Source organism: Schistocerca gregaria, chromosome 1 (assembly GCF_023897955.1).
Source record: "Schistocerca gregaria isolate iqSchGreg1 chromosome 1, iqSchGreg1.2, whole genome shotgun sequence".
NCBI lineage: Eukaryota > Metazoa > Arthropoda > Insecta > Orthoptera > Acrididae > Schistocerca > Schistocerca gregaria.
Genome location: NC_064920.1, coordinates 182,854,212 through 182,880,475, shown reverse-complemented (window position 1 = coordinate 182,880,475; position 26,264 = coordinate 182,854,212). Strand labels below are relative to the sequence as shown.

At 36.9% G+C, this 26,264-nt stretch overlaps 1 protein-coding gene across 10 annotated transcripts in view; it reads left to right on the top strand.

The window, feature by feature from the left end:
• Window positions 1-26,264, top strand: part of LOC126336310 (uncharacterized) — a 205,046-nt gene that overhangs the window by 40,649 nt on the left and 138,133 nt on the right. For 2 of the 10 annotated variants that reach the window (XM_049999875.1, XM_049999855.1), the window contains 2 exons: window positions 1,478-1,815; window positions 17,727-20,294. The exons of 1 other annotated variant lie outside the window; for it this stretch is intronic. In XM_049999875.1, the coding sequence (XP_049855832.1) occupies window positions 17,776-19,743 (1,968 nt within the window). In that variant the 5' untranslated portion in view covers window positions 1,478-1,815; window positions 17,727-17,775 and the 3' untranslated portion in view covers window positions 19,744-20,294. Of the gene's footprint in view, window positions 1-1,477; window positions 7,333-11,632; window positions 11,733-17,726; window positions 20,295-26,264 lie in introns of those variants that run through there. 7 more of the 10 variants (XM_049999923.1, XM_049999915.1, XM_049999865.1 and 4 more) reach the window with 4 other exon arrangements.

The following is a 26,264-nucleotide window of genomic DNA, read 5'->3' as shown; positions in this document are numbered from 1 at the left end:
CCAGGTTGCTATGTTATTGCTGTCTATGATGACAAATGATACTTAGGATGTGTTGCAGAGTGCTGTGAAGTAGAAGGTGATGTATTTGTGAACTTCATGGCACCAGCAGGACCAGCAAGACCGTTTCATTGGCCACGTTTGACAGACAGGTGTTGGATTCCTTTTGAACATATTCTTATGGCAGTTCCAGTTCCTAACACAGTGTCAGAAAGACAGTACAATTTGCCACTCAATATACAAAGTACAGTAGCTAAAGTGTGGGAGAACTTCTGTTCGAAGCACAATCGACTGGTTTTTAGCAGTCAAGGTGCAGTAAACATTAATGACACGTTGTGTTAATCTGACTATATGTTGTTGCTTAGTGATTAAACATTTGTGGGAGAGGATAAGAAGAGGCAGAACAGTTTACGATATGTTTTTACAAAATTGTGTTGTGGAGCAATGGCCACATCACCAAATACATCTGTCAACTTCCATTCTAGACAAATGTCTTGCAATAACATGCTGAAATTTTGATATATATATTGTTATGGTCTACGTATGTAGTGTGTGAAATTTGGCTTGGATACCACTTGTCCATTTGTGCTACCACACTTACAAAATCCATGTTTTTCAGGTAATTTTTCAATTTTATGTATTTTCGGGTGCATGTAACTCAGTTTTTGTGACTGATATGGGCATGATGAGTTCTGTGTGTGTTTAGGCCACATTAAGCTTACCACAAAAAATTTATACCCTTTTTGAGTGAATTATATTTGGCATAGAGGGCACCTACAATATGTACCTTTTAACGTATTACATTTTTTAATCACATTTTGGAATTTTTTATTTGTCCTCAGAAATATGTTGTTGGTGTTTTGATTCATGGAGTGGGTTCTCTAAATGGGTGTTACTGCGTTGTAAAAAATTTCACTGGTGTGTGTATAATAGTTTCAAAGTTATTAAGACCTGGAGTTGGGTCTGAATATAGATTTCCAGATGCGGGTTGCAATTTCCAGGTCACACCACCTTCTTTCACGAGCCATAATTCTGGAAATAATTGACGAGGGAAACTAATACTTTGTACATGAGTGTTCCACACATGGTAGAATTAGTATACTGAATTTCAGACAAATCTGAGACTGAGCTGGAGCCCCTGGTTGAACTGACATGGAATGACCCGTTGGTAAACTAAAACAAAACAAAAATATCCTTGTAGCTGAAGGCTGATTTCTTATTGTCTGAACAATTCATGGTTGCTGAAGCGCTGCATTATGTTAAAAGATTTACATTTCCATAACTTATCACATGTATCTCTTTACAATTTTTCTCTGTTGCTCATATCCCTAAGTAAACATTCAAAGTGTAATGGTTGGAAGCTGTTCCCTGTAGCCTTATGTCTGTGAATGAATTAAAATATCTACTTAATATTTGTGATGGATATCAAAACTGTTTACAGTTGAAGACAGTATATTTATTTTGTTTTTGTTTATTCCAGGAAAATAAAATTGAGTTGGTGACAAAATTTAAGGGCATGCTTCAAGAAGGACTAAGACCTGGACGAACATTGAGAAAATGCAAGAAATATGAATGACTGCTCTGATCAGCTGCTGTTCTTTTGCCATTCTTGAACAAAAGGCAAAATAGCAACAGTGGTCCAGAAGACTATAAAACCCCGCTGGAACAATCAATTAGGTGTACTGCCAGTATTTTAAAATCTTCAGAGGAACCTTCAGAGTTATTAAACATTGATGAAGGTACAGGAATCAGCCACAACCACCACAAGTACTTGTCGACAGTCTTCAGTGTCATCAGTGCTCAGGGAAAAAAATGAAGGCAAGAAGTTGTTACAGTTTTTTTTTAAAAAGAAAAAACCAATAAAGTAGTTGACGAGGACATGGATTTTATACTATCTTTAGTGCCTTCATTACAAAGGCTGAATCAAGAAGAAAAATTGAAATAAGAATTAAATTCCTGCAGGCAGTTGCTGATGCAGAACGATCAAGTGGATCTCGGTCATCAGTCGCAGAAGAGATATAGTTGAGGTCCACTTGTTTGAATCAGAATAAGAGATGGAATCCAAAATTTTCGGGACTGGTGCTGCCATCTGGAAAGTAGGAGTAGTAGATCTTCGCACCGCTAGGTGGCGAGAGTTGCATATCTGATGAGTCAGTGTGCGGAGTGGAATTCAACTGGGAGGACGTGTTACGTATCCACAGTGATTTCCATGATACTCTGTGTTTGGTGTTTGGTGATTTTAGATTTTACGATGGATCCGCGATCAGAGCAGCATGTGTGTATCAAATTCTGTGCGAATCTCTGGAAAAGTGCTACAGAGACCCTTGCAATGATTCAACAAATGTTTGGCAGGCAGAGCATTAACTGTACGCCAGTGTTTGAGTAGCATGCTTGGTTCAGGGCCGGCCGTACGGACGTTGAAGACTGGAAGGCCCATTAGCTGGACAACACCATACATTGTTGCCAAACTTCAACAACTGGTTAATGCTGATTGACGTCGAACCATTTAAGACCTTGCGGGTGAAGTGGGTATTGGTTGTGGGACATGTCAACTAATGTTGACTGATGAATTGGGCATGCATCGTGTCACCGCAAAATTTGTGCCGAGGATCTTGACTGCCGATCAGAGGGCAGAGCGTGTTGAAGTGTGCACGGACCTTCGTCAGACCGCATCTGATGATCCAATCTTCTTGTCACGTGTTCTCACTGGCAACGAAAGCTGGATTTACGATTATGACCCAGAGACAAATCAATAATCATCTCAGTTGAAGAGTCTGGGCTCTTGAAGACCCAAACAAGTGAGAAGGTGAAGAGCAAAGTGAAGAATGATCATCGTTTTCTTTGATACCAAGGGAATTGTGCACAAAGAATTTGTCCCACCCAACCAAACAGTGAATTCCGCATACTACGGCAATGTTTTGTGATGGCTCCGTGAGAACGTGGGGCGACAACGGCCTGAACTTTGGTGTCAAGGGAACTGGCTGCTGTATCACGACAACGTGCCCTGTCACACTTCCTTGCTCACCAGGTCCTTTTTCACAAAAACAACATCGTGGTTGTACCTCACCCACCGTAATCTCCCGATTTGGCAACTTGCGACTTCGCGCTATTCCCAAAACTGAAACTCAAGTTGAGAGAGTGTCATTCCATGTCAGATCAACACACTTTAAATAAATAAATTTCCCCACCCGCTTAGATTTTGCTGAAAGTTGGTATACTTATAGTGGGTGCTGAAACTAAGAAAAAACCAAATTTCAATTTTTTACCTCAGACCATTCCTGAAATATGGTGATGTAAACTTTTCAAAAACTGGCCAAAAACGCGTGTCAGACATTTTTTAAAAAAAATTTCCCTAGGAGCTGCCCTAATTGAGCTCGAGAACTGGGAAAGGTGTGACTTTGCAGCATTTTTCATGCTCTTTCCAGTGATAGGCAAAAAAACATAGCTTATAATTAATAACCTTTTTCAAAATGGTAATTAATATTTTGATTTCATTTTTTACAAAAAGTACATAATTGAAAATTTTCAAAATATTTCCATAACTACTTCATACTATTGTAAATAACATGGCAAAATATAAATGAGGGATGAGGATGGGTTCATTGTTAAAAAAAATTATTCTGGACTCCTGTTTTTCACTAACAGCCCTAAGGTAGTCTGTCAGTAGAGGACCGTATACATAGTGCTTGATGTCTGTACAATAATTCAGAGACTGGAGCCATTGTTGAGATGATGTAGTCTGCATTGTTACCTTCTAAGGCTTGGTGTGCCTACAGCATTATTGTGCACTGTGGTTTTAGTGCAAATGAATTGTTGCCTCTGTGTTGACCAGTCTGTATCTATTATATTTAATAGTTCATTTTCAAGTAAATCTATACATTGAAGAACAGTTTATAAGTGGTTTTTGTATAAATATGGAACCAAGTAAAAAGTGCAGTGTTGTAATCCATTGAAGAAGTCAAATCATTTTATTAGACACAGAAAAAAAACTGAGAAATGTCTCAACATGGATGCCCAAATTATTTCCTCAAATACCAAGTGGTGCCAAGATTTGTGATAAATGTAGGAAAGATGCAACCAAATTGAAAAATACACCAGAGCCCATCAGTGATGAAAGTGTTGATGAAGAATCTTCTGGATCAGAGATAATCATTGAAGACCCTGACTTCACTCCAACTTCAAGAACTAGGTGAGTCCCCAATTGACAAGAGAAAACTAACATCTGGGCATTACGCCAAATCAAAAGTGAAGAAAATCTCATCAATGACATGGAAACTTTTTGTTGCTCCTGAAACTTCTTCGTCAGATACTGATACTAATGAATCCGTTCTTGAAAATCTTAGAAGAAACTTTAAAAATTGTATAACTAGAGCAAAAAAACTAATGATTCTTACAAGTTTACCTGAAAAGTGGAGAGTCAGGAAAATAATGGAGCAATTTAATGCTCCTAATTACATTGTTTGGCAGTCCAAAAACATTTTTATAGAGAGAGGATTCATGGAAGGTCCAAACCCAAAACCAGGGAAGTGTTTACCAACAGAAACTGTCCAAACTGTACATTCATTTTATGAAAATGATGAAGTTAGCAATGCCAGGTATAAAAGATTGTGTGACAATTACAGAAAAAAAGTGGAAATAAAACAAAAATATCAAAAAGACTTATTTTGTGTAAACTTAAAGAAGCTTACAAGCATTTTAAAGACAAGTTTTCTAACATAAAAATAGGTTTCTCTATATTTGCTGAGTTGAGACCCAAACATAGTCTATTAGCTAGCCGGAGTGGCACACACACTATCTGCGTGTGCACAACTCACCAAAACTTAAAATTAATGATAGAAAATTCCAAACTAAATACAGTAACAAACAGCAGCTTAAACAATTATAAGCAGTGCATTGAAAAAAATGCTTTGCAACCCATCATCAGTTGATTGCAATTTGGAAAACTATGAATACTGCCTAGGAGAAACTGTCATATGTAAAATTTTAAGTCTCTTTTCATGAAAACTTAATAGAACAAGTTCAGTTCCGACAGTGGATGTCAGTTGACCGATGTAATCTGGAAATTGTTCAGAAAACTTCTGAAGAATTCATAGATTTATTTTGTAGTAAGATGTCGACTTTGATTCGGCATGACTTCATTGCCAAGCAACAACAAACATTCCTTAACTCCACAAGAGAAAACCTTATGTAATCTTAATTTGTTGTCATGTGTGATTTTTTTTTTCAGAAAATTATAGTATAGTTCTTCAGGATGAAGCTCAGAGTTGCCATTAGACAAGACAACAGATTACCATTCATCCTTTTGTTATATATTACAAACTGGAAGACAAAATTGAGCATATGAGCTTTGTCATTGTTTCTGATTGCCTGGAGCACAATACAACTGTGGTTTACACCTTTCAAAAGCAGATAATTTAATATCTAACAAATAAATTTCAAAAGATTCCAAAAAAGATATACTATTATTCTGACGGTTCTGCTGCTCAGTATAAAAATAAGAAAAACTTCCTGATCCTTTGCCTTCATGAGGAAGACTTCAACATAAAAGCTGAGTGGCACTTTCCAGCCACAGCACATGGGAAAGGGCCTTGTGATGGAGTAGGGGGTTCAGTAAAGAGACTGGCAGCTCGTGCAAGTTTGCAAAGGCCCATACCAAAATCAGATCCAAACCGCACGAGATCTATTTGAGTGGGCAGTAGATAATATCACAAATGTTGATTTTGCATATTCCACTCAAGAAGACTACGCTGCTTCAGAAATATTCTTAAAAAGCCAACTTGAAGAGGCATTGACAATCAAAGGAACAAAGCAATTTCACGCTTTCATTCCCAACACTATAACAAAATTAATAGTCAAATACTTCTCAGGTGATATGTAGAGTTGGGAGAGTGAAATAACTACATTACCAGACAAACTGAAGTTAAAAGATGTATCAGGCCATGTCACCACTGTATATGGCAGAAACTGGTGGCTTGGGTACATTTTAGAAAAAAATGAAGAACTTGATGAAGTGAAAATAACTTTTCTTCATCCATGTGGACCAGTTAAGTAATTCTCTTATCCTGCACATGCATATGTCGTGTGGGTGTCAGTTGCGGATTTTCTCAGGAAAGTGAATCCATTTACTCCGACAGGGAGAACATTCATTCTTAATGAAAGTGATGTAAACCAAACCCAGTCAGCTTTATTAAAATGTAATATTTGAAGTTCCAAGACAATTTATCTAGAAAATGCTTTCAACTCAAAACTTAATTTTTGTCTCAGGTTAGTGTTAATGTATATTTTATAGAAAGTTGTTTCAAAATTATTGTTAGTACCTATTGTGTTAAATTTAGCTTCATACAGATACGTGTTACTCAAAAACAAGCATTACGTATTTAATTTGTTTAATAGTTCCATTTCAAACATCATGGACCAGAACTGTTATGTAAATACTTGTACTTTATTTCAGTTTGTAGTTAAATGCTCAATTTCTTGTTTTTGTTATATCGGTTAATATACTGTTAGTGAATTTGTATGAAATTAAAATAAGCAATAACTTAATTATAAAATATGCTGATTAGTTTTGGTGTAATAAGGTGATGTTTGATATTTCTAATACTTTATTTACTTACCTTTCAGTATATTTTAAAGAAATTCCTGTTTGTTAAAGGTCAATTTGGTCAAACTAGGGCCGTTACTGTAAAACAAGAGTCCGGAATAACTTTTTTAACAATGAACCCATCATCACCCCAGATTTATATTTTGCCATGTGATATACAATAGTATGAAGTAGTTACGGAAATATTTTGAAAATTTTCAGTTATGTGCTTTTGTAAAAAAAATATAATTAAATCAAAATATTAATTAGTATTTTGAAAAAGGTTATTAATTAGAAGCTATGTTTTGTTGTACATCCCTGGAAAGACCATGCAAAATGACACCTTTCCCAGTTCTCTAGCTCAATTAGGGCAGCTCCTAGGACAATTTTTAAAAAGTCCGTTCACACATTTTTGGCTGGTTTTTGAAAAGTTTACATAGCCATATTTCAGGAATGGTTTGAGATAAAAATTGAAATTTGGTATTTTTCTTAGTCTCAGTGCCCACTATAAGTATACCAACTTTCAGCAAAATCTAAGAGGGTGAGGTAAAATAGGTGTGTTGATTTGACTTGGAATGACTAAAGACCATCGGTTCAACACTCTAAAGGGAATTCGAGAAGCATCGCTGGCGGTAATAAACACCCTCAAAGAACAGAACTTCAGAAAATGTTTGACCAATGGCATAAGTGCTGGGTCCAGTGTGTACATACAAATGGGAACTACTTTGAGGGTGATGGTGACCAATAGTCCAAAGGTAAGGTTTTCAACAGATGGCAACTCCAGTCCTGAAAATTTTGGATAGCACCTTGTATGACAATCAGATGGCATTTTCAGCACATATGTCAACTTCTAAATAAATCATTTTTTTAATACTCACTTATTATTTCTTTCTTAAGTATATTTACCTTATAGTAACCAAAAGCCTTTCAGTACTTGAAATACTCCCATGAATGACATTCTGACCCTTATTATGAGGTGAAATAATTGCAACTAACGTATCAAAATTGTTGATAGATATTCTGGTGCACTCCCAAAATTTTGAGGGTTGTGACCTCAGTTCTTCATACAATCTACAGAACTGTCTTGTTGCTGTATTTGCACTTACTATGGCTGTACCCAACATTTTGCCACCATCTCTTCTGTCTCAATTTTATAAGATCGCAAGCACTTGCAGCCATTTCAGAGTCCATGTGCAGGAATGGTTGTCATTTGACTTTAAAATCCTCAATACTACCTATTGGCCAAGTAAAATCGGTGAGAAACTTGTTCATGCATGCCTACCCTTATAGGCCACTATCCTTTGCTGTCAGTGTTGTTGAGGGTTTTTGAAAAAGCCTTGTATAAGACAATAGTAACACATCTCTGTACAGGTAATTTGTTGTCAGACTTACAGTTTATCTTTAAGAAAAAAGATGTCTGTAGAAAATGGAATTTCTTTTACATGTGAGGCACTTATAGAGCTAAATGGTGAGGACAGTGAGTATCGTCATTGATTTATCAAAAGCATTTGTGTAAGTCAGAAAAGTGGAATGAGGAAGAAATCTGAATACTGGGTCAGTTAATATCTAGGAACCAAAAAGTACAAGAGTCCACTTCATTTTTCCAAATAGATAACAGATTTGAATCTGATTGGGGTGTTGTAAAGTGAGGTACACTTAGGGTTGTTTCTGAATCCTATGCTTTTCTTAATATGTCAGCAATGTGACATGAAACACCACAAGTGATGGAAAATTTTTTGTGTGTACTGATAGTGCACTTGTCACTGTGAAGAATGTGGAATGCCATGTAAATTATTTTTCATACAAAGCAGTGGATAATAGTTGCTCATGGTATATTAATCATATGAAATTCTATGTTCTAGAGACATATTAAGTTATCAACTTTACCTATGATAAAGAATACACCAAAGTAATTAACTAAAATTTGTACCAAGGCCAGGATTTGAATTCCAGCCTTAGTACAAATTTTAAGTCGGGTTGTATTCATTATAGTTGCTTATGGGTTACAGGGAACAAATGGACATTTAACTGAAACAAAATGCAATACGCTGACTGAAGTCCACAACAATGCACCTGTGCAGTGAATAGGACCCAAACACATCCCTGAAGATGTCCCCCATAAATGGCAGAAAAATAGGCTTACCAAAAAATACTTTTGAATGTGGCATAATAACAATGATAAATGACGTTAGTTGTAGGTGTATCAACATAATATTGCAAAAACAGATAAATGAGGACCATACACTACACTATATATCTATATCCGGATCCCGCTCCAGCTACTGCCGTGTGACGAGTCTTTTCCATTTGGCTCGGTCCTCCCACCACTTTTCTTCCTCCACTTGCTGCCAGGTCACACCTCTCCTTTCCACAGATATTCTCACTCCCATTTTCCACCATGTTCTTGGATGCCCTCTAGGTCTTTTCCCATCCATTTTTAGTTCTTCCATAATTTTGGGGAGTCTCTGCCCATGCATCCTCTTAACATGCCCATGCCATCTTAATCTCTCTCTCACTCTCTCTCTTTTCTTGTTTCATACTTTATTATTTAAGATCCTTTCTAATCTCTACATTCCTTACTCTGTCCATTCTTGTTTTTCCCTTAACTCCTCTGAGAAATTTCATTCTCCACCATAGATGACAATAGGGAAGTAATAATTCTTATACGTAAGGAGTTTTGCTTTTTCTGAAACTTCCTTATTCTAAATCAGGTGTTTTATTGTTTGGTAGAAATTTCCTCCCTGCTGTAACCTATTAATTTCGTTAGTTATCCTTTCATCCCTAGATATTTTACTCCCTAAATAAGTGAAACTTTCTGCCACTACGAGGGGTTCTCCATTCAAGGTAATATTTCCGTTGAGTCCTTTCTCTCTTCCAAATACCATTACTTCACTCTTATCTTTATTTTTAATCCATACCTTTCATTATTTCCTTCCACACATCAAGTTGTAACTGTACATCCAGCTCTTTATCACCCCATATTACCATATCATCTGCAAAAATCATCTTTTTGTCTTTTACTATATTTTTAACTGCTCTATTCATTCCCTCCATCACAACATTAAAAAGTGCAGGAGATAGAATACTTCCTTGCCTAAGTCCTTGTCTTATTTCGAAGTATTCAGAGTTCCCCCAATGGTGTTCTAATTTTACAATTGTGTCCTCTGAACATTGTCTTTATTACATTACTGCATCCATCTTCTATATCTTCTTCATTTCTTCCCAGAGTCTTTTCCTGTTAACTGAGTCATATGCCTTTTCTATGTCTATAAAAACCATTATCACCCTTTTGTTATACTCCCAACTTTTTCCATCAGTTGACGGATAGAAAATATCGGGTCGATCGTGCTTCTTCCTTTCCTAAAACCATGCTGTTCTTCACTCAGCTCCTTTTCTGTCTTTTCACTTATTCGATTTAGTAAAATTCTTTAAAAAATCTTGACTGTATGACTCATAAGGGTTATTCCTCTGTAGTTTTTACAAAGTCTTTTATTGCCTTTTTTGTAGGTGGGAACAATGTCTCCTCCAGTAGTCAGGTATTGTACTATTTCTCCTTACACTTGATAGTACTCTATACAGCCACTGCATTCCCACTGGACATACTGCTCTTATGTCCACTAATACTTCATCAGGTTCTGGGACTTCCCCCCATTCATCTTCTTCACAGCTATTTCCATTTCTTCCAGTATAATTTGTCCTAATTCTGCTTCCCAGCTTCTCTCAATTTGTTGTTTCCTCGTTACCTGCTCCTCAGTGTTTAACAGTTTCTTAAAATGTTCTTTCCAGAGATCTTTTATATTCCCTGGATCTTCAGTCACAGTACCATCCTATGTTTCCATCTTGGTACTTCAGAAGCCTTCCTTTTGTTTTCCATCATTTTATAGAACATTTTCTTATTTCTCTTCGCATCTTCAAGTTTTCATACACTACAGTAAATGTGAAAAATGTTATATGGCAACTTCATAAAGAAATTGTTTTTGGAACAATTCATGTCTGACAAATATAGGGACTTAACAATGTGATCAAAATGAAACTAAATAAAAAAAATTATGAATTATGTACCTCCATCTGTGTGTGTCCTCATTTCCCTGAATGATCTGTGACACAGGTTGAACAAGAATGATCTTTCATCAGATTTGATCCAGGTCCAGGAAAAAAGGCAGTATTACATTGTAAGGGCAGATAGTGCAGCTACACTTCGTCATTACATTCTTAATTAGTGGTGTTCTGCCCATTGCATTTATTGTTGTAAGAATTGCAGTGTCATTCTATTTTACATGATACCAAACCATCACACTTAATTATCCATGTGATGTCTCTGACTAGTGATCACGATACAGGGTTAACCAGAACTCTATTGACAGAATTCCAGCAGTTGTTCAGGGATGTTTTCTGAGTATTTTGGTGGAAGAGACTCTAGGTCTCAGGTGGCTCATTGAGAGCAATTGCATTTCATGTGATGTTTTACCCAAATTTATGGTTGTACTTGCTTTGCAGTGAAAATATCTGCGCAACAGTGCAAGTGTCAGTTGTATGCACTGTGTCTTGTTTGAAAATAAATGTGTTCCATTCATTTACAGTACAAGCCACTGACAACTGTAATTCCCACTATATTCTTGGCTCTTGAGCTTACATTAAGTACTGCTCAATTCTGTTTTGGGTTTGTTTTTTCAGCGTGTTATTTCTGCAGTAAGTGATAATGATGAAAAGACAGCTGATACGCATCTGTATGGGTTCACTGATTACCTTAGAAGAGCATAAGCTCAGCTGTTCTGTCAAATCTGAAAACATTGCATTACTCTCTGTTCTGTGTAGTTTGTTTCAGTGAGTGCATATTACAAGCTTTTTCTCTGTTGTGAAGGCATTTTAACAGAAACAAAGGTGACAGTGGTAAGAAACTATGTAAGTCATAATTATATTGTTATTCCTTAATGAGCTACAGAAGACCATGGGTACCCTAAACTAAAATAATCAGGAAATATCCCAGAACAACATTCAAAAGTTTGTCAGAGTTCTGGTTCACCCTGTAGTTTAGTTGTGCTGATTTCTTTGCAGGTTAAGAGTTGACAGTCACAACACCAACCATGGACCTTCTACAAACCCTCCTGCAAATCATATAGTTTGTACAGCAAATTACAGCAGCAGCATTTATCAGGTACAATCATATGGGGATACTTATCATTTGTGTGTCTCATAAATAGACATTATTGATTGAGTTCCTGTGACAAGTGGGAATCCAGAATTACATATCCTGTTTGATCTGCACACCACAGAACTGCAGAAACAGCTTAACAAATCTGTATTTGCAATTCGAGTGTTAGCTGACATAGGCGACATAAAAATGAAAAAGCTTGCGTACTTTGCCTACTTTCATTCCATAATGTCATATTGTATGATATTTTGCGGTAACTCTTAAAGTCAAATAAGTTTTCAGAGTCCAAAAGCGTGTAATACGTTTTATTTGTGGAGTAAATTCACGGACGTCCTGTAGAAACCTCTTCAAAGAACTGGATATACTAACTACTGCCTCTCAGTATATTTACTCCTTAATGAAATTTGTCCTAAATAATATATCTCTTTTTCCAACAAATGGCTCAGTTCATACATACAATACCAGGAACAAAAATGATCTGCACAAGGACTTAAAAGCAATTACTTTAGTTCAGAAAGGGGTCCACTACTCAGTAACACTCATCTTCAATAATTGGCCAGCAAACATAAAAAATTTAGTTACAAGTAAAGATCAGTTTAAAAGGAGCCTGAAAGACTTAGTAGTGGCCAACTCCTCCTCCTCCTTCATTGACAAATTTTTTAGTAGAAACAAATGATGTATTGTATATATTCATTCTATTAGTATTATTATTTCAGCTTAAAAAAATATTGACATTTTCCACATCCACGAGGATCTCCCCAGCACAGATCTATGGAACGAAAAACTAATCTAATCTAATCTAATCTGATTTGTGACAAGTTGTTGGTAATGTACAGGTTAACTAGATATTATCATAGAATGTATTGTGATTTCTTACTGAAGGTTGTTTATCTAAGTTGAACTAATGGGAAGTCTGGTCTTTGTAGAATAGGGAAGAGCGTATTGTCTGCAGTTTGATGTGTTGCCATGAGAAGCTTTTAGAAAAACCAAATAACAGGAATTGGCAGAAGCTTGAATAAAGATGACAAAAAATTTTGCAAGAAGTGATAGATATAATTATTAGTCCCTGAATGTTTTCCTGATTTCCCTGATTACTGACAGGTTGTGTAGAAAGGGAATGACACTAAATTTATGCAATATACATACCATTTTCATTTACTGAGTACTCCTGTAGTTGTAGTTATATTTTCTCTAGCCTTGTAGAGCCATTCTACTTTCTCTGGGACATGTTCCATACCATTCTGTCATCTCAATATTGGTCAAAAGAGTCATACTTCACTGGGAAGACAAATTTTTGGAGATGGCAAACAAGACACTGCAGTTAATAAATTCGATCTCCTCGGGTTAAGATTAAGAGACTGCTGTTGATAGTTTCCTCCTCTGCACCAGTATGTGAAGCTTGTGGAATATTTTACTTACTTGTGTTTCATATACTGAAACAAGGACAACTCTGTGCTTGGTTGGAGATATGTCCACCACAATAGCTGACAATAACCACATTTTAAGGCAGATTTTAATAGCTAGTAAAGTGTGGGGTAGTGTGGGTCATTGTGCTCTGAGTTATTGCACCCCTCTGTTCTTTATTAAGTAGTCAACCATTCACATATAACAGGCAGTCCTAGCAGTTTTATGCAGATGATTCTTGTTCCATTAAGTAGTATCTCAAGTAGAGAAACAGTGCGGTTTTATTCAGCTACGAAGACACCATTGTAAAGGGGATGCTAAAATTCCCATGAATTTTTGTTGTAACCTCATCATTTGTACAGTGAGTAGCAACCTTTTAATCACTCTGGCTCATTTGTTAAGACAAATTTCATTAAACATAGTGACATATACTAAAACATGGAGCTATAATAAGGAGAGATGCACACTAAAACGTGGAGCTGTAATAATGAGAGATGGCATTACAGACTAATGGTGAATGTTGATTTGAAGCTGGTGTTGCCATATTTGGTGCCCCAAAGCTTCAGCAGACTACTGCTTCTTCTTCTTCTTTATTTCTGTCCTGTGAATGCAACATTTATTTTAAATAGAAAATAATTGCAGTGCTTTTGTGAATTACAATACACCAGGGAGGCATTTGCAAACATTTTTCTGTCTTAAATGCATATTTGATTGAGTAAAACAACAATTTTGTGTTATTGGTGTAACTTTGTATTTGTTGTATGTTTTGAATAACAAAGATCAGAAGTATACTATGCGAAAAAGCTACTTTTGTAGTTCAGCAGTTTCCTTTCTAGAGACAGATAAAACTGATGTTTGGTCTGTGTTCTCTTCCCAAAATACTGAGAACATATTTTGCAGTGTTTGGTCAGTTTCCAATCTTTCCTTATCACATCTTTCACCCAAGGAGCTTTTTGAGTTGGATTGATAGGAAATCTAAAGTCAAATGACAGAAATAAAACCATTACAGTAAGAGTAAAAATCACAACCAAAATGCCCATATATAAAAGAAAATATTGCTTGATTGAGTCCACTTATGAATTAAATGTGATTTCCATACACTTTCAGGCTATAATTAGAATGATCTGTACACCGACAAATGAAATGTCATTTTTGATCAAAACACTTCCACTAGAAGCTAATGTTTCAGGCAGCTAACATGACAGATGTCTGCTTCAAGGTTGTGACGTAATGGCAGTGCCCCATATTATACCTCCATGCACTAAATTCTCCACTACTTAAGACCCATTATGGAAATGACAAGATGAATATTTTCATTGTGCCCTTAATTTATATGTGTGTGGGACTGGTGCTTCCTGACCGTAAATATTTTTTCTGTCTAAATATTTAATTATGTAGTTGTATTCAGTATTATTGCACTTTGTATGAAAGTTCTTTCAAGAGTATTCTGTAGTTAATATCCAGATAACCACTTCAGAATCATATTTGCTTTTCATTGCTATAGTATTTGCATATATAAAATAAATATAAAAATGCAATAAATGAAGCAGGCAAAAAGGAATACAAACGTCTCAAAAATGAGATCGACAGGAAGTGCAAAATGGCTAACCAGGGATGGCTAGAGGACAACTGTAAGGATGTAGAGGCTTATCTCTCTAGGGGTAAGATAGATACTGCCTACAGGAAACTTAGAGACCTTTGGAGAAAAGGGAACCACTTGTATGAATATCAAACCACTTGTATGAATATCAAGAGCTCAGATGGAAACCCAGTTCTAAGCAAAGAAGGGAAAGTAGAAAGGTGGAAGGAGTATATAGAGGGTTTATTCAAGGGCGATGTACTTGAGCACAATGTTATGGAAATGGAAGAGGTTGTAGATGAAGATGAAATGGGAGATACAATACTGCGTGAAGAGTTTGACAGAGCACTGAAAGACCTGAGTTGAAACAAGGCCCCCGGAGTAGACAACATTCCATTAGAACTACTTATGGCCTTGGGAGAGCCAGTCCTGACAAAACTCTACCATCTGGTTAGCAAGATGGATGAAACAGGCGAAATACCCTCAGACTGCAAGAAGAATATAATAATTCCAATCCCAAAGAAAGCAGGTATCGACAGATGTGAAAATTACCAAGCAATCAGTTTAATAAGCCATAGATGCAAAATACTAACACGAATTATTTACAGACGAATGGAAAAACTGGTAGAAGCCGACCTCGGGGAAGATCAGTTTGGATTCCGTAGAAATACTGGAACACGTGAGGCACTACTGACCTTCCGACTTATCTTAGAAGAAAGGTTAAGGAAAGGCAAACCTACTTTTCTAACATTTGTAGACTTAGAGAAAGCTTTTGACAATGTTGACTGGAATACTCTCTTTCAAATTCTAAAGGTGGCAGGGGTAAAATACAGGCAGCGAAAGGCTATTTACAATTTGTACAGAAGGCAGATGGCAGTTATAAGAGCTGAGGGACATGAAAGGGAAGCAGTGGTTGGGAACGGAGTAAGACAGGGTTGTAGCCTCTCCCCGATGTTATTCAATCTGTATATTGAGCAAGCGGTAAAGGAAACAAAAGAAAAATTCGGAGTAGGTATTAAAATCCATGGAGAAGAAATAAAAACTTAGAGGTTCGCCGATGACATTGTAATTCTGTCAGAGACAGCAAAGGACTTGGAAGAGCAGTTGAATGGAATGGACAGTGTCTTGAGAGGAGGATATAAGATGACCACCAACAAAAATAAAACGAGGATAATGGAATGTAGTCGAATTAAGTCAGGTGATGCTGAGGGAATTAGATTAGGAAATGAGACACTTAAAGTAGTAAAGAAGTTTTGCTATTTGGGGAGCAAAATAACTGATGATGGTCAAAGTAGAGAAGATATAAAATGTAGACTGGCAATGGCAAGGAAAGCGTTTCTGAAGAAGAGAAATTTGTTAACATCGAGTATAGATTTAAGTGTCAGGAAGTCTTTTCTGAAAGTATTTGTATGGAGTGTAGCCATGTATGGAAGTGAAACATGGACGATACATAGTTTGGACAAGAAGACAATAGAAGCTTTTGAAATGTGGTGCTACAGAAGAACTCTGAAGATTAGATGGGTAGATCACATAACTAATGAGGAATTATTGAATAGGATTGTGGAGAAGAGAAGTTTGTGGCACAACTTGACCAGAAGAAGGGATCGGTTGGTAGGACATGTTCTGATGCATCAAGGGATCACCAATTTAGTATTGGAGTGCAGTGTGGTGGGTAAAAATAATAGAGGGAGACCAAGAGATGAATACACTAAGCAGATTCAGAAGGATGTAGGTTGCAGTAGATACTGGGAGATGAAGAAGCTTGCACAGGATAGAGTAGCATGGAGAGCTGCATCAAACCAGTCTCAGGACTGAAGACAACAACAACAGTATTTGCATATAGAATTTTTCCCTTTACTCCGTTGTTGCGATAGCATCAGCTGGAGAAAAAATTTTCTTCCACTAGATATCCGGTACATTTATTCTGTAATGTTTGTATTCGTAACTCGTAATACTAGAAAAGTCTTTGCATTAAGCAAATTTTTAATATCCCAAAAACTCTTGTGCAAGTCAAATTTGTTCATGTGGTCACTGAGCATTCTTAAAATTATGCGAAAAAGTTCACTTGATGATACCATCACTAGATCTTCCAATAAGATTGGATAATGATTTTTCTAATAAACTTTTCAGACAGCATAGTTTAGTTTTAATGAAATATGTATTGCCTTTCCAGTAAGTAATAAAATATCACAATTACAAAAGTGTCTTGCAAACACAATCATATAGTCTAACAGACAGCCTTTCATTGAGGTGCAACATACTAACTGAACATTTACATTTAAAGTAATAATTGGTGCAGTGACTGTGAGCAAAATGGTGGTATATTTTAGTTGTCATTGGCTGAATCCTAACTGTCACCTAATGATGTCACTGTCGCTCTGCCACAGTGATGGTGAAGTATACTTGGCCTTATTGCTCCAACCCCCATTCAGACATGTAACGTAAGAAATACACACTTTGTAATTACCTCACATCGTAGTAATGAGAAAAACTTGTTAATTGCATTTTTAAAAAATATCAGTACTTCACTCAGCCAGCAAAGGCAGTACTGTGCATGAAAATTCTGTCATATTACAAGTATCATAGCTTAATAAGTTTCCAAACGGTTGTTGGTTTTAATACATAACACAATACCTATTAAACTGGTTCTCATAAGTATTGAACCACGTATTTCTGTCAGCAGTAGGCAGACAGTCTGAAGAAAACTGCTAATGTGTTTTCCTGAGGAAAGATCACTGCAACTGTGCATAAGAGAACTGACAGAGTTCAAACCATGTGGTATGCAGTAAGAGAGCTGATGACCTTGGTTTTGAACATCCCAAATCCATCATCAACGTAATATTAATCTGTAATTTATTTTTCATATTCAGAGGCATCAGCTTTTATATACACATTCCTTCTGATTTCATGTCACAGTACCTTAGTTAAATTAAATATAGCATAGTGCTGCAAGTGAACTAGTATTGAATTATGTCCCAGTGAACCATGTCTGAAAAGTCTCTCTCTTATTTCAGGATTTGGCTCAGTAGTGTTCAGGACCAGTAACTTCTGCAGTTCGTCACAATGAGTTACGAGGAAACAACAGGAGATTTAAATACATCAGTTGGTGAATTGGCCAACTTGATGAATGATACTTTCACATGCTGCATGAGGAACTATGAAGCTTTATTGCCTTACTTTGAGAAAAATGATACAACACCTAAAATATATCGTAGATTAGTGCATGTTAATATATTGTTGAACAAGTTAAATGAAGAACTTGTAGGACTGAGAGTTGACTATTTAACTCTGTCATCATATGAACAAAAAGGGGAGCCTGTTCTGTCTGAGGGAACTAGGAAGAGAAGAGGCTCTGAGGTAAGCAGAAGCGGAGCCAAAAGTATAAAGACGGAAATACCAGTTTCCAGTAATACTGAGTTTTCAGTTACATTATTTTCAGAGACTGGAATCAGTAAGCACTCAGGGAATTTTGTATCAGTGGATACTGAAGGAACAAAACACACAAACGTACAGAAGTCAGATGTGCACTGTGCCAAAAATATAAAATCAGAAGTACATGACTCAGATGAAGTTGTAGATTTAGTTGAATTCACTGCAGGTAGTAGTTACACTCCAACAGTTCAGACAGCATGTGATACTATAAATAATGGGATGACAGTACATATTGCTGGTGATGAGAAAAATGCATGTGTGTTAGGTAGACTTGTGGGAGGTAATGCATGTGCTAAACCTGCTGACAAAATTACTCAGAATAAAAGTAATGAAGAGTGTGTTCGATTGCAAAATGTCAACAGTGAGACTAGAAAGCAAAAGGAATGTGAATCCGGTGGTGGTGGTGATAGTAAAGATTACGACATTCACAGAGGACTACAAGGAGAAGTTAGTTGTAAAACTTCTGTGTCTTGCCAAGCAGAGACACCATTTGATGATAAAAAATCTCCTGTTGCTTTCACTACTTCTGATACGGAATCTGCTATGTTGGTAAAAGAGAGAAAAATCAGTTGTAACAAGGGGGAGAAAGGAGCTCCTCATTCTCCTAGGAGAGACGAAAGAGCTGATATACCTGTTCAGAGAGGAGAGGAACTGTGTGATAGAGAACTTGATCAATATGGTGTCATAAGGCACAAGAAAGGGCAATTTAAGTGTACAGTATGTGACTGTATACTTTGTACTAAATACGCAGTGTATGATCATTTGAAAGGAAAGAAGCATAAAAAGAAACTAGTAACTGCAAAGAACAGTTCTGCTAAAGGGCCTGGAATTTTTCAAAGCAGCTTTGAAAGTACCAGTACTGCTTCCGTTTCAGTGTGTTCTGCAGTTGCCTGCTCACGTACTGATTTTGTTCCAAGTAATAGCTGTGAAAGTACAGCATCTATTCCTGTGTGTTCTGCTGTTTCCTGCTCACTTTTGAATACTGTTCCAAATAACGGTTGTGAAAGCATAGAATCTGTTTCTGTGTATTCTGATGTTTCCTGCTCACTTGCTGACACTACTACTATTGTAGAGAACACACACCAGATAATATCAACAAAACATGCAGTCAGATTAGATGATATATGGACATATTTTCATGCACCATTTCACATTAACAAAAAATTCTTCAGGATTCATTCTGGAAAAGTAGTTTGCTCCCTTTGTAATGAAAAGATAGAGAGAGACTTACTCGGTGTAAAGACACACATTTCTAAATTAAGTCACCTAAATCGGATAACTGTATTACAAAACATAGAACTGGCAAATAAGTCCTCAAGTAAACAGATGTTGAATATACCAGGTATTCTAAACAATATTATTCCTAGAACTCAGTTTAGTTTGACAGACAATGGTTTTTTTTGTAGTGTTTGCAAATGTTTCTGCGAAAATACAATTGTATTAAGTCATATGACAGGTGCAAGTCATGGCGAAAAGCTAGAGGAAATGAGAAAATCAATGGAAAGCAAAATGGAAGCAACTCGGGCAAGAAAAAAAAGGAAGAGAGGATTACATCACTTAAGAGCTATACAGAACTGTCACCAGCAGGCACGTGTTTAAAGGGACACCATGTGGTAAACTGAAACGAAAATTAGCAATGTGATGAGTGTTTAAGATTAAGTGAAAACATCAAAGTGAAATAGGGAAAAAGTAAACGGAATAAATAGCTATTTAACGAAGAATGGTGGACTGGTATAAAGTTTTCAAATAGGTTGCTTTGGCAGGAGCAATTTTGAACTTGTTGGGAGGTCTTGACAGTTCATTTTGGGTTTATGTACGGAGTTTTATGTGCTTTTTCCTTACATAATATTTATTTACCTGTTCCCACACACTTTTAAAGTAAATATTATTTTTTGTTGTTATCATATGTAAGATTCTGTTTTAAAGCTGAATTCATCATTCATTCCGTTGTAGTAATATTTTCTCTTTCTTATACATTTACATGCCAGCTGTTTACTCATATGTCTTGTACATATAATTCTGTTGTTATCCATTCAAAATTTCGCAATGAGAAAACCAGCTACTTTAGAAAAGAATGCTCTGGTTCTCTCACACTACTCAATGCCATTTTTATATATTACTGAAAATAAACCATTTACTTTAGATAGCCATATCAGTTTTCTTTTGACTTACAAAGCAAAGACCTGTTTAATACACACATTAGAATTGTGAAAAATTAAATCTTTGAATCCAAATATTCTCATTAATTGCAAGAGAAGTGACTAATCAGATATTCTTTACTTTGTGTTTGCTTAGTTTTTCAATTTCCTGCCTTATTCGTACCTTCAGTCAGTAAAGAACCGTTCCTTCAGAATACAATATTCCATTCCAAACTTTAAATTAATTAATTATTTTTTTCCCTTCTTCTCACTCTTAGTGTTGTGGTTGTGACTTGGCAAGTTTGTAGACTTCATGCAATGTTCTTATTGCACACTTCTGTAGAAAAAGTTCTTTGATCTTAGCTACAGCTTTTGCAGCAGGACAGTCCTGAGTGGAAGTGTGTTGACAATCCTGTTTGCAGTTAAACACAGAATGAACTCCATAAACAGGGTGTATACACCCCGGGACAACTGAGAGATTCGGGAAAAGCCATGAATTTTTTCATCTGGGAGAAAACCGGGAAAAGCCCAGAATTTTTCATTGTTTTAGTTTTCAGTTAAACGTTTGTAATTTTGACTGGTAAGAACCGGTACTCTAACAAAGGATGTTACTGTATCCTGCTACTGCAGAGTAATATTTCAGCAATAAAACATAAACGTGGGGAAAAAAATGAAAATAACTTAAATTGCAAAGGAAATGTGCCATATACGATGACGACACACAGTGCTCATGCAAGCATCTGGCAGCAGCGAAATGTGTCAAAGGCTTTAGGAACACTATGCATTGCTTCATAACAACAAATTGCCTCTGATGAGCATGAAGTCACGGCTGTTTAAAATAGATTTGTTTTAGTTACGAGCGGGATCGTGCGCATGCACAGTTGAGTCACATTTGAGCTGGAGATCCTCCCGCACTTCTGGCTACAGGAATGTGGCTGTTAGCTGTGCAAGCAGTTGCAGCAAGGAGCTAGACGCTACCGGGAAAAGGGGGTGCCAAATTCATATTCTTGAGGAAAAGAACTTGTTTCACAAAGCCCCTAGCATCCAGTGCACATTTGTCTGTCGATTATTCATATTATTTTGAAATGCTTCCCTGTTAGTTTTTAAACATTTTTGACCATATTTAAGATGATTTCTGAATGAATCATAAGTTGATTTTTGAATGCGTGATCTCTCTGTCAGGAGAATCCTTGTCGCATCTAGAAATAAACTTTCCGCAGACAAGAGGACGGGGCTATATGAGCTGAGCGGAGTAAAGCCGAACGGATGAATGCCAATCTCTGTCTCATTATGTGGTTGATTGGGTTTGCGAATGATCAGTGTAGTTATAACTACTAGTGAAATCTATAGATTCAGACTACCAGAATGGAAATAGATGACATAGGAATAACAGGTGAGAAAGATGAAATTTTGACAGAAAATGTTTGGCCAAATGACTATACTAGTAAGAACCAAATGTACAGTCCCCAGCTAACAGCCGCTTAAGTTCTATTTTGGAAATAACTCAGAATACATGTCGTACGAACACGTAATAGTGCCTAACCGGAAAACGATCGCAAGATAACTAAACTTGTGATTCTGGCAGGGTTAGTGAAGGTAATCATCAAACAAATTTTGACAATGGCACGTATAGCTACAGAATTGCTGATGACAAGATTATTTGTTAGAACAAGGAAGGAGAAGAAATGGGGACATCCCACAAATTATGGAAGAATAAGACTATTCCAAATTTATATAAACATTTCGTAATCCTCTTTTTCAATCTCATACTTGAGAAACTGATGCTATGAATGAAATGTGAAACTGTTTCCTAACATAAAGCTTGTTGCTTGTAGTAGGCCTCCTAATAGGCATTTGATATTGGTACTTCGTGAACTATATTCTGTCTTGTTTCAGAAATGGCCATTTGTGCCAAAATAGTCTCATTTATTTGGTGTGTGTTACAAAATTGCTGCACCATTATAAAGGCCTATTTTGTTTTATCTAGCAGACAGTGACAAAATAGACATAATCAGATCGAGAAACCACACCAGTCTTGGGTATTATTTGTGTTAACAGCTTTTTCAGTATTAGATAACGACAATTCGATTTTTCATGTAGCAAAACTTTTGACAAACTTTGAGGTAATAGATCCTTTCGCAGAAAGGATAGCATGCCATGTAAAGCTGTAGCAAGATTAGAGAGAGAAAAAAATGCTAGGAGCTAAGGATTGAAGAAATGTGTAATTTCTTGCTTATCTCTTGTCCTTATTGGTTTTAAGTATCTTATATTTCATTTTATATCGCACAAAGCAGCAAGTTTTAGTTAATAGGCAATAGAGTGCAGATTTTCTGAAGAGTTCTTGTTCTTCCGATTACAAATAATCCCATCCTCTATTAACAGAGATTTTTTCTATTTATTTATTTTTATTTATTTATTTTTTTTTAATTTATTTAAAGGAGGGGCAGGCTGTCAAACCGGCTGACTAGGAGCAGGAGAGGCACCATAGGACATTTCAGTTTCCACTGTCCTGAATATTGTTTGATGGCATCCATTACAAAATATACATGTTTCAATTCCACAGAGAAAAATTCATAAATGTGTGGTAGAAGCAGTGTGCGATTTGCAGGGGGGGATGTAGGGAGGGGATTTCCCCCCCCCCCCCCCCCCCCCTCTCACCTCTGCAACAGTCCATCCCCTCCTCTGGTATTAGTTTATGCATCCCAACCTGGGATGTTTATTTCCCATGCACTGGAGTAAAACTTTACATATAATTTAAATTTGTGGAGCCGAACACTGAAAGTTTTTAATACAGTCTTACTATTAATACTGTTAATATGATTGCTTATTAATTCTTAAAAAGTAATATGTAGTAGTTAAGCATTTCAAAACATTTAGAACTAAATCACCATTCTCATGTTGTCATTGTTGGTTTCATGTAAGGTGCATCAACCATTTACTTGAGAGCTTGCGAGGGAAGTAGTGTGGCAGTCATACCGCAGCAGACGTACCGCAGACTTGGGTGAGCTGGGCTAAAGGAATCATCCCAGGCCCTGACACAGGGTGGTGACCGGCCAGGTACCCATGCGAACATTTACCGTTAGGCCACCTTTCAACGTTAACTACCAGACGGGATTGGACAGTCTGACTTCGCTAGCCGCGAACCACGTGGGTGGAGCTGAACACAGGCTGCCCAGCATCGCGTACTCCAAATTAATTGGTGCTGTTCGTTCGTTGCCTCGCGTCCACTAAACACACGGCGATCTTCACACGTTCCCACTTCATTAGTGAGTTGAGTGCGTCTGGGCCTGTAAGAACTACGGAATTTCAGGATGTCATTCAAACAAAGCAAAATTTCTGATTTCCTTAAGAGCAGATTCAAGGTGCTGGAGCATCCACCGTACAGTCCACACCTAGCTCCAAATGATTTTCACATGTTTGGACCCTTAACGGAAGTGCTACAGGGAGAAAGATTTGAAAGTGATGAAGACGTCATTGCTGCAGTGCGAAATTGGTTACAGATGCAACCTAAAAACGTGTTTTCTGATGAAATAAAAAAAACTCGTAAAATGTCAGGAAAACTGCATTGAAGTCCATGGAGGTTACATAGAAAAATAACGCATGTTTCAGTTTTCTATCATCAGAATAAGTAAAGCTTTTCACAAATATGCCTTGACTTTTTGAATTCCCCTCGTATACCTCTATGTAGATGATTTTGTAAATAAGCTTTACCTCTAATGTATTTTTAAAGATATAACAAGGGATGGCTTTTATGATAGTGCATACACATGAATAGTGAGGTTCGGCATTAACATCTACTTATAAATAACTGTTTAACCGTGGGTAACGCTACGGTCCAAGCTAGTAACATATATAATTATACTAACCCCATAGTAAAAGCACAAATCGCACACTGGGTAGAAGAATGCTTTATGAAGGGGCGTGGCACTGCACTTTGGCACACTTAGGCACAAATAATATGTCGTAACATTTCATCGAACACGTGTGTTTTATGTTACAGGCTTTTCAGAAAGATATGCGGCACAAGATGAACATATACTTGAAAATTCGTTTTTTTTTTTTTTTTTTTTTTTTTTTTTAAAGTATTGACCCGGTTAGCAAATAACGTAGATCCAGGACTGATGCGCAGAGCAGTCTGAATTATAGTGGGTAGTCTCCACGTGACCCGTGTTAACATTTAGTGATTTTGTTGTTTCCCCCTTGTTTACTATCACGTCCAATGAAAACAAAACGGATATCTGTGGCCGGGAGCTATCAAGTTAATTAAAATGTATTCATATAGTTACGAAAGGCTAAAATATGTCATTAGCTTCGGATTTTATTTTATTTCCACTTTTCTGACAGTCAAGCATTAATTGCCTTGTGAAACAATGAAGTTATTTTTGTCGGTTTGCTAAAGAAATTTGACTTTTATAAACTTTTTCCGCAGATGCAGTCAATGTATTTGAAACGAAATGTTTAATTCCACAGTACTGGCTAATTTCAACTGTTCACTGCATTTCAGTTGCACATTTTCATATTCTAGCACATATAGCATTTTGGCATAATAAAGAACCAAACATGATATAATACAGTACTGGTGCTCCAAGAAAATTTATGTCCCAAAAACCACACTGAAAAGCTTAATATCAGGTCGAGACCTAGTTCATTGGGAATCTGGACATACGAATATGCACTTAAGTATGCACTTTAAATGTACACATTTTAGCATGGTTCACGAAATATGTCTGCTTGTGTCTGTGTATGTGCGGATGGATGTGTGTGTGTGTGTGTGTGTGTGTGTGTGTGTGTGTGTGTGTGTGTGCGTGCGAGTGTACACCTGTCCTTTTTTTCCCCTAAGGGAAGTCTTTCCGCTCCCGGGATTGGAATGACTCCTTACCCTCTCCCTTAAACCCACATCCTTTCGTCTTTCCCTCTCCTTCCTGAAGAAGCAACCATCGGTTGCGAAAGCTAGTAATTCTGTGTGTGTGTTTGTGTGTTTTGTTCATTGTGCCTGTCTGCCGGCGCTTTCCCGTTTGGTAAGTCTTAGAATCTTTGTTTTTAATATACTTTTAATATTTTACACGTACATACATACGGGCTTCCTACATCATGATAGCTGCGCAAGCACGGTGTTGCCTGTTATATGTGCTCTCTGGCAACTGCTGAAGCGAACCTATTTCTAATAGGTTGCGGAAAAATATTATGAATGGTGGTTTGAAAAGCGTTACTTACAAAGTAAATATCCTTTTTATGTAAGTTGAACTATGTGCGAGAATGTACCATGAATTTATTAAATCACAGAGCGTTTGACTCTCATCTAAAAATCAGCTTTTTGATGACGAGCTATTTAGAATAATTCCAAACACTGAAGATCAGAAATTTATGTCATTATTAAAAATTTTACTGGCACGTTTATGTGATATATCTTAAGTGTAACACGCGCAAAGAAGATCAACATTATATGCGAAAGCTTAGCTTCTCTTGCAGCTTATTAACCTTAGAGACCAATATTGTATGTGAAAGCTTTGCTTTTATTGTAGAAACACTATGTATATTAATTTAAACTATTAGCTTTTCCTGTTTGTGTGTTCGTGCTATTTAACAGTGATGTTGCTGTTGGCCGACTATGCTGTAACAACCTATGGATCAGTATCTTCGACTGAGTGCCATTCCACACTGTCGGTCGCAAGCTCTGAGCAGTTGTTGAGTTGACGGCAACCTTGGTCACATTCTTCCATTTTCTGTCCACCCTATGTCCATTATCTATTGGAATATGCGCGACATTCGAGCCAATCAGGATGAATTGATGATCCTCTTACGATCCTACTCGCCAGTCGTCTTCTGTCTTCAGGAAACAAAGCTGCGTCCCCACGATCGCTTTGTTTTCCCCCATTTTCAGTCAGTCCGATTTGATCTCCCCTCTTTTGAAGGCACTCCAGCACATGGAAGGCTCATGATTCTTCTCCATCATACTCTCCATTATCACCCAATCCCCATAAA